The sequence below is a fragment of the Lineus longissimus genome, chromosome 5, assembly GCF_910592395.1.
Source record: "Lineus longissimus chromosome 5, tnLinLong1.2, whole genome shotgun sequence".
Lineage (NCBI taxonomy): Eukaryota > Metazoa > Nemertea > Pilidiophora > Heteronemertea > Lineidae > Lineus > Lineus longissimus.
The window spans coordinates 10,293,142-10,310,206 of record NC_088312.1 but is presented as its reverse complement, the minus strand read 5'-3'; the positions used below and the strand labels follow the sequence as shown (position 1 = coordinate 10,310,206).

General features: G+C 39.4%; 1 protein-coding gene across 2 annotated transcripts; it reads left to right on the top strand.

Moving 5' to 3' along the window:
• The first annotated feature begins 2,132 nt into the window (after positions 1 to 2,132).
• LOC135488125 (gamma-tubulin complex component 2-like) lies at positions 2,133 to 16,124 on the top strand. Of its 2 annotated transcripts, XM_064772592.1 has the most exons (26): positions 2,133 to 2,262; positions 2,721 to 2,802; positions 3,097 to 3,270; positions 3,658 to 3,715; positions 3,981 to 4,112; positions 4,552 to 4,651; positions 4,913 to 5,001; positions 5,245 to 5,322; positions 6,026 to 6,107; positions 6,417 to 6,494; positions 6,699 to 6,766; positions 7,209 to 7,253; positions 7,369 to 7,523; positions 7,938 to 8,052; positions 8,256 to 8,430; positions 8,728 to 8,878; positions 9,202 to 9,293; positions 9,475 to 9,562; positions 9,690 to 9,763; positions 10,175 to 10,346; positions 10,940 to 11,114; positions 11,438 to 11,581; positions 13,759 to 13,887; positions 14,438 to 14,601; positions 15,256 to 15,365; positions 15,675 to 16,124. In XM_064772592.1, the coding sequence occupies exons 2-26, from the start codon at positions 2,744 to 2,746 to the stop codon at positions 15,731 to 15,733; spliced, it is 2,766 nt and encodes a 921-aa protein (XP_064628662.1). In that variant the 5' UTR covers positions 2,133 to 2,262; positions 2,721 to 2,743; the 3' UTR covers positions 15,734 to 16,124. The 2 variants fall into 2 exon arrangements, with proteins under 2 accessions (XP_064628662.1, XP_064628663.1); XM_064772593.1 differs by lacking the exons at positions 15,256 to 15,365; positions 15,675 to 16,124 and adding an exon at positions 15,083 to 15,143.
• Positions 16,125 to 17,065: the final 941 nt, after the last annotated feature.

Below are 17,065 nucleotides of genomic sequence, written 5' to 3'. Positions count from 1 at the left end.
ACATCCCTCAGACAACCACATTAACTTTAGTTCCCATTGAATGGTTCATCACCAGTATAAATCCACATCCCTCAGATGACCACATTTACATGTACTTTAGTTCCCATTGAATGGTTCATCATCAGTATGAATCCACATCCCTCAGACAACATTAACTTTAGTTCCCATTGAATGGTTCATCACCAGTATGAATCCACATCCCTCAGATGACCACATTAATTTGAGTTCCTATTGAATGGTTCATCATCAGTATGAATCCACATCCCTCAGATGACCACATTAACTTGAGTTCCCATTGCATTGAATTGTTTATCACCAGTATGAATCCTTATCTCACATGATGATCACATTAACTGAGACAAGACCACTAATGAATATTCATAGGTTGGAGGTCCTGGCCTATCTATTAGACGAGTGCATGTTTTTTACTCTCAAGTACATATTTGGAGAGGTATTGAAAAAATATTTGTTGTGGCAAGTCTACAGATATAAAGAAATTATTTGATGAAAAAATTAATTTCGAATTTTGCTAATTGGGTAATAGGGGGCGTGTTTTGAGTTTTTTCTGCCAGTTGGCTGAAAAGAGTGGAAATATCAAAGTCTGTCTAATTTGTCGATTAAAAAAAAATTTCCGTGGTCAATCACCATTTTATTTTTCACCATTTACTTGCCCGACTGTCCGGAATAACATAATCTAAATTTCACAACACCACGCGTTCTTTGATGCGTCGCGGTCAAACATTGACAATTTAACTGCTAAAAGGCTTAAAAAATCAATTGTGGTCTTGTCTCAACTTGAGTTTACATTGAATGCATTGAATGGTTTATCACGGAGTATGGGCGGTCATCCTAAACAGTGTCCACCAGCGTCCCACTAGCGCCCACCTGCGTCCACCAGGTTTAAAGTCAGGCATAAAATCATCCAAATAAAATTTAGTCACCGTGTTGACAGCATGATGAGAGAGATGAGACAGTCAGGCCACATCAGTCTTGGCTGCTTTGTCAAGTTGTCAATGGCGAGACAGAGAGATATGAGACGGTCACAGCCAGGCCCAAACAGTCCTGGCTGCTCCACCGTGTTGACAACATGATGAGAGAGATGAGAGTGAGACAGTCACAACCAGGCCACATCAGTCCTGGCTGCTCTGCCAAGTTGTCAACATATAGTGAGAGAGATGGGACAGTGGTGCCGCCATCTTGGATCAACGAAAGTTGGTCTGAGAGAGGGCCAACTATTTTTGCCTACAACTGAATGATATTGTCATTGTCATTCAAATAAAAGTAATTTTTATGAAAGAATATTACATGTATTTGGACTAGTTAGATATATCACAGTTTCAACAAATTCTTTGATAATTAGTCCACATTTGGACACTAGACCTCGCATTTCCCCGTCCACAAAGTCAAAGGCCACTTCGAAAACCTTCAAAAACGGGGCAAAAAAGCCCGTCCACTCATTGATCAAAATCACCCATCAAAATAATTTTTTTCTTTTTTTCTTTCCCTGACCCATTAAAAAGATTATAATGCATAATATACTGCAATTTCTTTTAAATGTATTGAAAGACAAAGAAATGCCAGCCCACCAAACTGAGAGGGCCGCTGTCCACACTTTCGTCCACACTTTCGTCCACAGTTTACACCTACCCGTTCAGGAACCGTTCCTGTTCCCAAATCCCACACCACCTCGTCTGCTGGTGCAGCGAGAACGGACCAAGAACAAAGATGGCGGACAAGGACAGTTCGTCTGCTTTTAAAGTTATTTTTGTGCGATTTCAACAAGAAAACAATATCTTGAACAGCTTTAAACCTTTCTACTAAAAAATGTAAATATACGAGACGTAAGGCAGAAAAATCGATTTCATCGCGCCTTGTTTGTTGACGAAAATAACTTGCCAGCCGGGTTTTCCCGTGGTTTCGGAGGGGTAGCTATGACAACAGCACTAACCCGTTCGAGACTCGGGATCGTGCTCGCCTAATGAGACCTTGGGAACAGGAACGGTTCCCGAACGCGTTCTCGCGTGTTCGACTCCTTCGAGAACACCGTTCTTGGTTCGAGAACGGTGAGTCGAATACACCCTAGAAACCCGCACATCTCGTATTTTCTCGTAATTGCCCATACCGGAAGTGAAGGAAAAAGATGGCTGCATCCGCGGGAAGCTTCCCCAAAATTCACAACAAACTCCTCGATTTTCACTATATCTGTCTTTCGATTTAAATAAAAGAACGCTTTTTACAAACCCTGAAACAGTAACATTCAATGTGAGTCAAACAAAGCCCTGCCATTTATCGCATATTTGACTAAAACTGTCAAAAGTGTCAGTACTGTCCGGAAATAGAAACCCAATGCACACGAAACTGAAGAATTCGTTGTCGGATGACAATACATAGGCCTACTTATCACATATCTGTCAATGTAGTGCCGGACATAGTGCTGATAATGAGGTGACAATGATTGATGACATAACGTGAGTAAGAACACAAGTCCAAGAGTTCCGTAAACAGCTTGCAGTAAAGCCAAAGGTTTGAAAGATTTTTCATTTATCATCTTTCCCTTGAGATTGATACTCATACTGTGTAGAAAATTGTATGATGAACTTATGGCTGCAGCAGACTACATCAGGCAGTCAAGGCTGCCTTTAGGCTTCATGTAGATTGGCTGTGACTGTGTACATCATGAATATGTAAAAGATCATAAAGTGTATTCTATATAATTTCAGAGATTTTCAGCAAAATCTTGACAATGAGTGTTCATGAGTTTCGAGTTCATCACCATGTCAGTGAGCTGATGGCTGCACTTGGGTAAGAAATATGTTTGTTCAGAAAATTTCTTGTCAGAAGTTTATATATATATATTTTGTGTCAGACAAAAATTGTCTCCCATGCTACCAAATGATCATGATAAAAAAAACATACAGGTTTCTCGTCTGAAGCTGCAGTGTAGGGTCCTTTTTGAAGTGATATCTAAATGTGTAATTCTACTGACTACTGTAAAGGTAGAGACTTTGGTACCCTAACTGTAAGGTCTCTTCAAAGAAATAGGAAATAACAAATGGTATTCATGCTTTACAAAGCACATTCATTGTATTTTTTCAGTGTGAAGTCAATGGATGGCCATGGTGCTGAGGTATACACTGACATGCTGATCAAGAGTATGACACCATACATAACAACCCAAGTGTCGTCTCATAATGCCAAGAAGAAGATAGCAGAGTCGTCTCAGACACCTGTTGAGTTCCTTCAGAAATACGATGATCTCAAGATGAAAAAGTGAGTGGGGGTGTGCTCAAATGAAAATTCAACATTGTAGCTGTGTTGATCAGGTTTATCTAATATATGTGTACATGTATTTCAACATGTTTGACTGACCTTCTGGGGTTATTAGTCTACCAAACAAAGGAATGAATGCCGCGCCCCGCTAATGGGATTTCGATGTCAATTTCCATTACCTGAATAAAAGTTATAGTTTAGGGTATAATTCTATCAAGGGTAATTTTCAATGTGCATGCTGTGGTAATACCAAACATGTTTAAAAAAGGGAGCAGCGCATGAAACAGCAGCACTTTTGACTCTCATATTGGCTTCATTGCATTTTGATGCTCAATGAAGGATCATGTTAATTTCTTGCATGTCTGATGATGAACTCTTTTGTTGCAGTGTGCGAGATGTGGATTCATTTGTTTACCTTCTTTCAAAGGTGGCTGAAGATGAACCAGTAAGCATGTTCATATTTTTCAGTAAAATGGATTTAGCTTTCACATAGTGTAACAGAATTTACCACTGGTGTGGACACCCTTATTGGAGTACTACTCCAGAGTATGAATTTGATGTGGTTCTCCTTTAAAACTACACAGATTAGATAAAATTATGGAGTTGACCTGATTATACAGTGCTACTTGTGATATTCAATCACTTTTTCACAAACAGGGCATGTGTTTATTGCAAATCACTGATCGTCTATTGCTCAATTATCTTTCCAGACAAAAACTTTTCTGGAGAAGAATGCCAAAGACAAGGCAGCTGCCGCTGGTGTGTCCTTGACCCCTCAAGGTCATATTCTCTCACAGCTTCCTGCTCCAGGATCCAAGATGTCAACGCAGGAGTTCGTCGAGGTAGGAACGATTATATTATTTAGGGGATGTTGCTTCATACATCTTCACCAACTCAGTCTGTGTATTCATGACTTATTTGAGAAAATTTGCATGATTAGGTCAGTTTTGTCAGAAAAATTTCTGTGAGTTACTGTTACAGCAAGGTTAAACAGTTTTCTTATTCTTGTGGCCTAGTTTGGGTGTTCTTTTCATAAAAAGTTGTAGGAGAATATGAACCATTATTAGAATACCTGTCACTCTACCAATTCTAGTGTTGACGAAAGTGGCCAGACGCTGTCTGTCTTATGTGGTGTATGCGCCTTGAGCACCATTTCCATGGTGGATCTGGCGCTATACAAGACTCCGTATTGATTGATTGATTGATAACCCCACTAAAAATATCATTAGAGTGAATTTAAGCTATTAACATGTCTTTAAGAACGTCATTGTTTGTTTTCAGTTGCGGGATAAATTATTAAAGGAAGCAACCAGTGTATCGTCACATACATCATCCGATGTGCTCAGGAAAGTGTTGAGAGAAAAACAAAGCACGAAGAATGGTGAGTGTCTAAATCGTCATAATCGTCTCTATGATCACAACGTTTGGGTCATATACCCAAAGAGATTTTGTTTCTGCTACCAGTATGAGATTATTCTCGGAGTGGTGACTAATCCGAGCACGTTGTCCTCTATGAACATTCAAACCTTTTCAAGGCAGTTTTCCTCGGGTATTTTCAAGAGTAAATTGCCAACTATACAATTGATTTCACAAACAGTCCCTTTAGAGTTATATTTTTCGACTCTTATAATTCTTCTTTCAGTGAATATTCCTGTGCAGCCTGACTGGATATTTCTGCGGCCATACCTCACCATGGATTTCGTGACTGAAAATGATGAACCCATAGATGCTGTAAGTAGAAATGCAGGTGTGCTTTTCCAATCATTCTGGTGTCTCGGATTGTACCATGTGTTCAAAAAGCAGTATGGGACCATGATCAAGCGAAATATGCCCTCACTGGAACTCTGCAGTTGATTGTGTTAAACTTGATTTGTCACAGTGGTAGAACAATCATCAAAATGGACAAGAGCATTGAAATGTCCAGCAAATTACTGGGAATATTGGAGGTGTTGACAAGTTCAATTTATTTTTCAGAATATTCTTCCTCTAGGCACTCTTCCAGTGGCTCTGCAGGAACAGGCCATGATAGATGATATACTATTTTGTATGGAGGTAATTTTAAAGTCCATTCAGGACTGTTATTGATAGTATACAAGTTGATTTGGTTCTTATAAAAAGGCATCATTAAAAAAACTTTGAAGAGAGCAGAGAGAGATCTGTATCTCTCTTTTCTTTCTGACTGAGGCATGGATAAGTTCCTCCTGTATCATATCTTCTCTGCAACACTCGCTTGTTGGATTATCTTCATAAAGGGCTATGCCATTCATGTACTTCAGGTGAAGGGAACTAGACAAGGTGGTAGTGCTGTATTAATAAATCTTGTAAGACGTACAGTAGAACCTCTCTCAGGGACACCTCTCTATTAAGGACACCCTCTCTATTAAGGACACCCTCTCTATTAAGGACACCCTCTCTATTAAGGACACCAGTTTTGTTCCCAAATTGGTTGTTTCCATTCAATATGACCTCTAATCAGGACACCTCTCTATTAAGGACAGCACTAGTCAGTCCCAAAGATGTCCTCAATAGAGAGGTTCTATTGTACAGTAGAACCTCCTTTAGCGGACACCTCTATATAAAGGACACCCTCTCTATTAAGGACACTAGTTTTGGTCCTAAATTGGGTGTTTTCATTCAATTTGACCTCTCTAATCAGGACACCTCTCTATTAAGGACAGCACTTGTCAGTCCCTTGGGTGTCCTTAATAGAGAGGTTTTACTGTACATGTAAGACGTATCTTACTTTCTTCTTCAGGGAGTGGAGGGCAAATACATCACTGCCATGCCACTTACAGATCGGTATTCACCAAAAGAATTCACCATTGACCAAAGTTTAGGTAAGCCTCAAGAGCGCCTTTGAGACATTGTTTTGGATTCATGACCGTTGGTTGCAGCGATGTATAAAATCGTTCGCGGGGACGCTTTTTGATGGAGTATTGATGCAAGGCTCAATCACAACGGTCTAATCCACGGACAGGGGCGGTCCGAGACCCCTTGTTTCACACTTTTTGATAGAGGTATAGAGTAATGCCATGACCATCAGGTATCTGCTGGAATTGTACTGAGGTGGAGTGTTTTTATAATGCATTTCTAATGACCGCTGTTACCATGAAAAGGCGTCCTTCAAATTCTACTCCTTTTTTCAGACCCATCATTGAGAGACCATGTGTCACGTTTCCTTCCGCTGTGTTCAGATTATTCAATTGTTGTCCGCTTCATAGAAGGTCAGTTTGCTACTTTTTGTTCCGGTTTATAGCAAAGAGAAAAAATAATTTTATCAATAAACCTCTTTGGTGTGCAGGCTATGGTAAATAAGAGCTGTCAGCATTCCGGGTGCTGACCAGTGTTAATGATTCCGGGCATCCACTTCACATTAGTTTTTTTTAAAGACATTGTCAGTATCACATGATTCTTGCCTTTTGTTTCAGAAAAATCTGCTTTTGAGTATGGCTTGGTAAATCATGCCCTGGGTGCAGCAATGAGAATCCTGATCAAGGTAAACTTTCGTTTCTTTGTGATTACTCCACTGATCAATGTGATTACTGCACTGATCGATGTGATTACTCCACTGATCAATGTGATTACTCCACTGATCAATGTGATTACTCCACTGATCGATGTGATTACTCCACTGATCAATGTCTGTATCTGCCTCATGCGTTGTCCTGCCGTGGATCCCGTGACTTGGCTGTTCCAAAATATTATGCAAGCAAAAGTATAATGTTTCAGTTTGGGTCTGATTGCTACAGGCCCTGCTTCTGAGTGTCTGCAATGAAATGAAGCAAAAGATGAGGAAAAACCATAAGATTGTGTTCCTTAATGGTTCCCATGATTGATACTGGAATGTGTTAGAACAATCGATTTAAGGCAGCATTAGCAAGAGTAATCAGTGTTAATACATCTTTCTTGTTAAAGTATTCCTTTCATTTTAATTTCAGGACTATTTGGTGTTAGTTGCACAACTAGAGTATCAACATAGACTAGTAAGTTACGATTCATCTGTTCAGTAGCTCACGATTAAAAAAAAGTTCATTCTGAAAGATACGCAACCAAACTGTACCTAGTAGTTGCGTTCAATTTTATGTCTGTTTATTACAGGGCCAACTTTCTCTCCAGAAGTTCTTCTTTTACATTCAACCCACCATGAGAACCATGGAGATCCTAGCATCGGTGGCTAACTCTGTAAACAAGGGCGAGTGTATCGGTGGCTCGGTGCTAACTTTGTTACATGAGAAAACATCTAGTCTCGTAGGGTAAGTGTTAACTCTGACAGATCACCAGCATTGAATTGATGAAATCAACATGGCTGAAACCTCTTTGAAGCGCCCCGTATTTTTCAATTGCTGTAACTTCCTCATTCGATCTATATAATGAACAGTTTTGTGTGTGTCTGCGATTATGAGCCTGAGAGTATCAGCAAGTTTGACTGTGAGTGTGAGATGGAAGTTGTATTATTGAAGTATCAATAGAAGTAAAGTGTCTTGCTCATGTTCACTGCAAGTTGGTCTGTGATGAATAATGAATAAGTGAGAATCCCAAGTTTTACGCCTTACAATCCTAGACCTCGTGCCCTCAAAAAAGTACTGAATTGTGCAAATGACAGCCTAATTGTACTTTCGATAATGTGATCTTTGTTGTGTTTTAAAAAATACTTTGCATCATTTCAGGGATTCGAAAGGCCAGGAATTGTGCCTGTGTCTTACACAAGCCGCGTGTGTTCCATATTTTGAAATTATGGAGAAATGGATTTACAAAGGGATCATATCTGATCCATATTCAGAGGTAATTAGTTCACGAATGCTGAGTTGAACTTGTTGTCAGTTCAAACCAGGCTGTTTGAATACAATAAATTGCCGCTTGTGTGTATTTCAAATTGTCACTACCATCATCAGTTTAGTTTAAATCCTGATGACAAGGTATTTCGTATTCCGATCAAGTATTCTTCTCTGATACACGAAGTAAAAGTGCCTCTTGTTGTATTTTAGTTTCTTGTCGAGGAAAACCAGAGTTTAATCCGCGAGAAGTTGCAAGAAGACTACAATGATGCATACTGGGAGCAGCACTACACCATCTGTCGAGAACGCATCCCCAGTTTCCTGGAGCGGGTCGCTGATAAGATCCTCAGCACTGGGAAATATCTCAATGTTGTCCGACAGTGTGGTGGGTATCAAAGTCCTTAACGACAAGAATGTCTCGGTTGCATTTCTTCGTTTAGGTCGTGCTTATATGCCAAAAGGGTCAATGTGATCATTGGTGAGGCAGAACATCACCCAGGTAAATTTTGCGTGACGTTCAGAGAATTTTTATCAAATATAGCAACAGAAATTTGGTAGAAGTGTTCGTTTTGATTAATTCTCATGCTCCTTAAACGTATTTCAATCACATGCTGCAAAATATATTTGGTGTTAGAAAGGTTTTAGGATTAATTTGTTTAAACCAACTGTTGTATGATTTTAGGCCAAGATGTGACATGTCCCCATGCTGAAGAGATTGTGTATACTATCAAGGAGCGGCAATATGTCGACCATATTGAGAAGGCCTATTTCTATGCGAGCAAAGTCCTGCTTAGTCTATTGATGGAAGAGAAGGAACTAATGGCCAGACTGAGGTAGGTCAATGGAATGTCTGACTTTTAGAATAGTGGTGTTAAGCTGAGAAAAATTGGTTTTAAAAAGGGATGTGCTGATGTCGCTTCCAAGTGTCTCCCAGAAGTCTTTGCGATGTCTTACTGTTTTGAAATAGTTGGCAAAGCTTACAACAGTTTGGTTTTTTTTAGCTAGAGCGGCCACACCCTGATACGTGTTGTCGTAAAACCTTCCTTTCCGTCAGTTTCAACCTTGCTGTGGTTGGCCTATGTAAAGAAAATGTGGCTCATCAGTTTGTATTTTCTCATCTCTTTCTCATCAGTTTGAATTTTCTCATCTCTTTCAGGTCAATAAAGCATTACTTCCTGCTGGATCAGGGAGATGTGATTGTACAGTTCATGGATATGGCAGAAGATGAAATGAAGAAAACCATTGATGGTATCCTTGTACTGAAAAACCGTCAGGAAAATCAATTTTAGTGTAGTAGTAGTATAATACCGCGGCGATATGTGGACCTTCCTTGAAATGACATTAAAAATTCAAATGAAAGTTGTATTCTTCTACTGGGAAAGTCAAAAGTGTATTCATTGTTATCAGTCCAATCCTTGACCGTACCTAGATATCATGCCAACCAGACTGGAGACCTTACTTGAGCTGGCCCTCAGGACAAGCACAGCCAACGTTGACCCTTTCAAAGATGACCTCAAGTAAGTTTCCTATCAATTCTTCTCCTCAGTTTTGAAGAATTTGAATTTTGAATTCGAACTTTTTTTGACGTTTTCGGGAATTAACCATGAGCTCTTGTCAATAAGTAAATTATCTCTTTCTTTCCAGGGTTGACCTTCTTCCATATGATCTAATCACACAGCTGTTCAAAATACTCAGTATCGAGACCAAAATGGAAAAAGGTGAGTTTATTACTTGTATCTCAAATTATGAACTTGATATACACCTTTCCAGAAATGGGGCGCTGAGTGTCCGAAATAGTGATGTCATAAGGGAAACTAGGCCTTATGGTGGAGGGACAAAGGAGATAATCTCGGTTGACCAACACACTTGAATGCCTTTAATGACGGACAAGGGGGAAAAAGTTAGTTCCAATGCAAGCCACCAATATCGGGAAGCATGTATACCTGATGGAGTGACATTTGATATTTACCACTGATTGAAATAGCGCTCCACACTTACGTACATGAGAGTACATAATTGAAACGTTTACTTGGGATGCGACGTGTCCTGTTCTAACTTACAGATTTTTAAAGTCTGTGTGATCGATTTGCTATGAGACTTTTTGAATGAAACGTTCCATTTTCTTCTAGATTACCGAATTGACCCCACCGACCTCCATCTGTCTGGCTTGGAGGCATTCACCTTTGACTATGTGGTGAAGTGGCCCGTCTCCCTGGTTCTGAACAAGAAGATCCTCACCCGATACCAAATGTTATTCAGACATCTCTTCTACTGCAAACATGTGGAAAGGCAGCTATGCAAGTGAGTACAGGGATGGATTCCTTCGACAGCTGTAAAAATCTGTGTGTCACTTAATATGTGACCGGAAATTTTGTTGTCAAGACTTAAAGGGTAACTCGTGTCAAATTTCACCATATAATGTTTTAGCTGTTTTTGACAAATGACTGTGTCACTTTCTCATAAATCGGTAAGGTTTTTTTCGAATCGAAATGCACATTTTCTAGAAATTGATGGTTTAATCCCGCCCAGGCGGCTTGCTTCGATGCCGTTGAAATTGCGCTACGCCGACGACGTTTTCGTTGATGACGTCACAACATGAACATTTTCGCGGTCGCGGTGGTTTACATTCAGCGATTTTATAATAAATCTAATCAAAAATGGAAAATTTGAGCTTTACATTTGTGATCAACAATTAAAAACGGACGTATTTCCCGAAGTTGTTAATCACATCGTAGTATCACTTTAAAAAAAGAGTCCTTGGGAAAACGTTTAAAAGTCTGTCCAAAAATGTCCGATATCGATCAAGGAAAGAAAAACTCTTCAGGGAATATATTAGTTTGAAACCTTTTATAATTTGATCAAAACTTTACAAACTGTAAATATTTCTGTTCTAGCGTTTGGCTCATGAACAAAGTTGCCAAGCAGTACACACTGCAGTCAACCAGATGGTATGCCCCGGCCTTTGCACTGCGCCAGAGGATGTTAAACTTTGTCCAGAACTTCCAGTATTACATGATGTTTGAAGTGTTGGAGCCAAACTGGGTCGTCTTTGAGACAAATATGGAAGCAGTAAGTAAATAAATGTACTGTGTATTCTCTTGCGTTATTTGGACAGAAATTTGTACATGATATTTTCAAAAATAAATCAGGGCTGCAATAATAAGACTTGTGCAGACGATCAAAAACATGTCCTATTCTTGAGTTCTTGATAACTTTGGGTGGCACCATTCAGATTGCATCATCAGTATGCTACTCTTCAGTGGCATTTTCTTGATGTGCATATCCAATGATCCACAGCTAGTGTGTTGTAAGACAAGTAACATGATGATAGTGTCCCATTGAGATTCACTGTGCATTGTAAAGGCTTTTAATCCTATATTCCATTTCCCCAGGTGTCCAATTTGGATGACGTTTTGATGTACCACTCTGACTTCTTGAACAACTGCTTGAAGGACTGTATGCTGACCAACCCAGACCTTCTGAAGATTGTGCACAAACTCATGATGGTCTGTGTCACCTTCTCAAACTTTATACAGGTAAGCATCATAACCAGGCAACACTCTAATGAAATTTAAGGCTAGCAGAGCCCTGTGGAGTGAGTTTATTGCTGAGAGAAGATGTCAAATTGGTTTCTTTTTACCAAATTTATTGTGCCACTATTGATTTAAGACTGTTTTTGCACCACTGTAATTCACAAATCACAGTTTTGTCTATTTTGTTTGTCAATATGTACATAGACTGCAATTTGTTTATTGTTTTTTGCTGAGAGAAGATATCAAAGTGGTTTCTTTTTACCAAATTTATTGTACCACTATTGATTTAAGACTGTTTTTGCACCACTGTAATTCACAAATCACAGTTTAATCTATTTTGTTTGTCAATATGTACATAGACTGCAATTTGTCTCATGTTGAAACACCCGATTTACATTTCCCCTATAATGAAAGTGAATACTGGCAAGTGCACTATCTCTCCATCACAAACTACGGGTTAACTATTTTGGTTTGGTCCATCTCACATCTGTCTGTGTACATGTATGCAGTCACTTCTTAGTCACACGATTGATACACCCTTGTTTTTTAGACAGATGTCAAAATTCGACCACCGAAATATTTCACTGTGAAAAGTCGCAGAGAGGTATCCATTCACTTTCCCCTGGCCAACTTGGTGTAAATAATATACTCGTAACCTCACTTTCTTATGACCAGGATAAATTTCTTCAAATTCTTTCGATGTGACCAGAAGACGATCTGTTATGCAACTTTTGTTTAAATTGAATGACTGTTGATTTTAATCGGAGATTTTTTTAACCACCCCCTTTTAAAAGCTTTGGATGCAAATGGCATTAGCATTCTACTGTGAACAATTTAAAGAGTTTCTTTGAAAGAACAGGCTGATAGTCATAGGCAACTAAAATCCCCTTAAATTCTTTAGTGACAGGTACACAAGTATTAATTGTGACTCCGTCCCTCTCATTGTTTTGCCTTTAAAAGATTTGAAAAATTTATCCATGTCATTCATTTTTCATAACCAGGTATCATAGATGTTGTACTGAATATGTGTCATAATTGTTTTCTAAGTTAACCTTTAACTGATATCTGTCACCAGACTGGAAACAGGCAAATGTGTTCACATTTTTATTTTTTTCTAAGTTAACCTTTAACTGATATCTATCACCATACTGGAAACAGGCAAACGTGTTCACATTTTTAGTTCGTTGGTAATGGTAACCTGGCTTTGATGTTTTCATTCAGTCAAGGTACAATGTAACCGATGCTTGTTTGAGCGTACAAACATATGATAGTTTGCACTCATCATGTGTCGTTACGGTGTCAGATCAGAAAAACTAGGGGAAAAGAGCCTGAGGCAGTTTAGTGCCGCTGACATGATCTGGTAAAACATAAAAAGTAACTGAACCCTACTAAAGATTCCTCTGGGGAAAAATCTTTTTGTGTCAAGAGGTCATGGTTAAACAAATTAACTTCCTTTTGTGTATATCCTTATTCACCTATTCTAATTCATCTTGTTAACCCTGTGTTTGCGTATTTACATGATGTTCAGGTACCCAACCTCTAAGGCAGACTAGGCACCACTGGCATGGTGAAATGGTGCAGGACTGTCCTATTCAACAGACTTAAAGAGCCTGAGTTCTAGCCTAAATGGCCCAGGACCTGCTGCTTGTTTGGCAGATGCGATAACCGTTAGGCTATTCTGGGTCTAGTCATTTAATCGCTTGTATGCCACAAGCTTCTGGTTGTACTATTAAAGCAGCTAAAAGTCTGTTGACCATTAATTAGGCAGACTTCGGTTCGAATGAAATTTAGTAGGTTTGTGTCAAATATCCCAATGTATACACAGCCAGTACACTACATGTACATTATATTCTCAACTACCAATGGATAAATCCATGTCACTGTGGACGTCTGTATTTAGGAAGTTGCTCATATTGTATTACCGTATATAGCAGGACCAGGTAAAATGCCACACAAACAAAACGATTTTGGTTGCTCTGACCTGTGATTACAATTGTTATGATGCGCCTATAAAATATCTGTTATCTGCAGGTAAAACTAGTAATTGTGGGTTTAATATTGTTCACAGGTAAGGTACCAGGTACCCTCATTGTGGCTTGGAGCTTTTGCCATTTTGGGATACATAGCATGACACTTATTTTACCAATTGATGCTTACAGTTTTGTTCCATATCCTTCCAGCGTTTGACTGAGAGTAGCAATGTCGAGTCAGAATCGTCCAAGTTGACAATAGAATCGAGTACTCTGCAGGCAACAGCTGCCGCAAAGGAGAGGGCGCTCGACCCGGAGAAGAAAAAGGCCACAGCCAAGGTAGGTCAAGTTTTGCCCTTCTAGAGCTTTAAGAAATATACAGTAGAACCTCTCTATTAAGGACACCCATGGGACTGACAAGAGCTGTCCTTAATAAAGAGGTCAAATTGAATGGAAACAACCAATTTGGGACCAAAACAAGTGTCCTTAATAGAGAGGTGTCCGCTAAGGGAGGTTCCACTGTACTTTAGATAATGATGATAATGAGACTTCTATTGTGCTAAATCCAGTGTGGTTTCATCGCTCAAAGCGCGTCACATTATTACCCCAATTATTGGCCTGTACATTCCAAATCAAAGCTCTCTTCCAGTAGAGTATCACTTGGTCATGGAGTTCATGAGACTTTTAGTACAGACTGATAAAAATACATGTAGTTTCATGTGTAGCTGTGCATTTTACTCTTAAAAGTCATCAGGCAAGAGGTCTAAATTGATGGCCTGGGTCTCAATATTTGTCTTATTTCACAATTCTGATCCTTAAGTCATTTGTTAGGTTATAATGTGACATTCCTGTCCAGACGCTAATTTGATTTCTTTTCTTGATCCTCTAGGTTGTATCAGAACACGTTGACCAGCTAGCATCAAGTGAAAACTTCGAACGAACCATCACCAACTTTGACCAGAACTTTACGCGTCTTCTCATCAGCTTGCTCGATAAGATCATGGACATGAGTAACGCCAATTGTGAGCACAAACTCATGAACATCATATACAGGTTAGTGAGAACACCATGTTTCAGATTGAGAGTTTAAAACTGTCAAAGTGTTGACATGAATGGTGAGGGCAAGCATCTGAGGTACTGAATTTACATCCCATCAACCTCGAGTAACAGGAGACACTTTTCCATCTACTGTAGCCGATTTTTTTAGGGGATGTATTTTTCCTCGTCCTTAATGTTTTAAACATAAATAACATCAAATCTGTGTACATTTCAGGCTGGACTTCAATGGTTACTGCAGTGAACAGCTTCCTTGTCCTAAATGTTTTAAACATAAATAACATCAAATCTGTGTACATTTCAGGCTGGACTTCAATGGTTACTGCAGTGAACAGCTTCCTTGTCCTAAATGTTTTAAACATAAATAACATCAAATCTGTGTACATTTCAGGCTGGACTTCATTGGTTACTACAGTAAACAGCTTCCTTGTCCTTAATGTTTTAAACATAAATAACATCAAATCTGTGTACATTTCAGGCTGGACTTCAATGGTTACTACAGTGAACAGCTTCCTTGTCCTTAATGTTTTAAACATAATAACATCAAATCTGTGTACATTTCAGGCTGGACTTCAATGGTTACTACAGTGAACAGCTTCCTTGTCCTTAATGTTTTAAACATAAATAACATCAAATCTGTGTACATTTCAGGCTGGACTTCAATGGTTACTACAGTGAACAGCTTGAAGCCGTCTCGGCGGAGAAATCAATGATCGAAGCAGGTTCGCTGAGCCATAGATCAGGATCCGGGGCCGGGTCACGTAAGTAGACTCAACACTTTAAATTCATTTTAAAATAAAAACTGTCTCAAGACTGGTAGTTATCAGGTGCTACCAATGTTCAGACTTGAAGATAAAATCACCAAGCCCAATAGAATTTCTGCCAGGATTGGGTACAAACATTTTTCAAAAACAATTTAAGCTTCTTGGCCTTCTTAAGTTCTTGATAAACCATACCATTCTCCAGCAGAGAACTTGATCTAGATACATTCTTCTAACTCAATGTTAGTTGCAGCAAGTCAATTTCAGTCCTTTGCCTCGTTCAAATTCCATGTTTTCTCTCTCTTTCAGCATCATCCGCCCATTCGATGAATTCTGCTCGATCTAGTGGAAAAGGCAGTGACAGGTGAGGCCAAAGAACAGCGAAAATAAGTGAGGACATCCATCTAATGTTTGCCAAGACAGTTGTCAGCTCTGCTGAGCTGCAGGGCCTGAAACTCATGTAATTGAATCAAATTTGGTGTCTTACTTTCTGGTCCTGGTTGAGGACATTTCATCTTTGGACCAAAAGGTTATCTGCTCCAGTGGTAGTAAATTTTCAGCTGCTGCATGCATGACATCATAATGAATTTAAACTTGAATTAATCTTGTACTTAAGGTTGATTAATGGAATAACAATGCTTGGTTTTCATTTAATTGATTTTGAAATATTGTGTATATTGACGCTCGAGAAAGTAATCATATAATACTATGCAAAAAACTTTTCTATTAAGGAAAAGGATGTATTTTTTCGATAATAAAATTCATTAGCTACACCCGTGTTTATATTTCTTTACAATGTAAGCTGTCTTTATCACACAGTTCAAACGATTTGTACTTGAAGATAAGTCATTCGTTTTTTCCGAGGAAATGCCTTGTTGATCTTAAACCAATAGGCACTCGGGTACACCGACCTGGCTGTCACAAAAAGTCCACCTTGGTGAAAAAAATGGGGAGGATAATTTCAATCCAAGTTGGTGTACCTTTGTGCAGAGTGTCCAAATTTTCTCCTACAATGAAGTTGACACTCTGTCTACCTACCCAGTGATTGCACAGCACCATTAATGAGTATTGCTAAGGTTGTGTTTTGGATTCAGCCAGTCTGTCGTCGCATTCTGACCAAGCCTTGAACGTCCCTTGGGGCCCTTCCCTTCAGACACTGACGTGCTGCTCTGTGAACTTTGCCCCCAGTGTCTGTTTGGGCCCAAAACGAGGCTGGAATTATTTGACAATAAGGACAGAGCAGACGGCAGTCTCTGATACATCATGATCTTCCTCCTCTGCTCTGCTTTGAGCAGTGCGATCCTGTACCGTTGAAAATCAACATCACTAACCATCGCCGTAGATCTCTCAGCCATTTGCAGTCTGTCCTTATTTTCCAAGTTAAAATCCCAGTCAATGTGACTTTTGGAATGTTTACGTAATTTCACGGGAAACTTCAACTCGGGTGAATCGTGAAATGATTTCACAGTGATGTCCAGGTTTTCTCTGGATACCGACCCCAGATGTAAATGGGGAATTAAGTTTACCTCCTGGTTTCCTGGTTTTATTGCCCACTTACTATGACCCGTAGTTTCATACAACGAGGGTAACGTCCCCCTGATCTCCTGTATACGTCGCTCACGTGCCTTTCTGATGTTATCTCGCTTCCACTCGTAAAAACCAAGCCGGACGTTTAAATCCGTGTCCGCAATGTTATTGTT

Coding starts and splice junctions, on each gene's coding strand:
- LOC135488125 (XM_064772592.1), top strand. CDS start 2,744: ATGAGTGTTCATGAGTTTCGAGTTCATCACCATGTCAGTGAGCTGATG. Junction 5,323..6,025: donor ATATACTATTTTGTATGGAG/GTAATTTTAAAG, acceptor TTTCTTCTTCAG/GGAGTGGAGGGCAAATACAT. Junction 9,563..9,689: donor CCTTTCAAAGATGACCTCAA/GTAAGTTTCCTA, acceptor CTTTCTTTCCAG/GGTTGACCTTCTTCCATATG.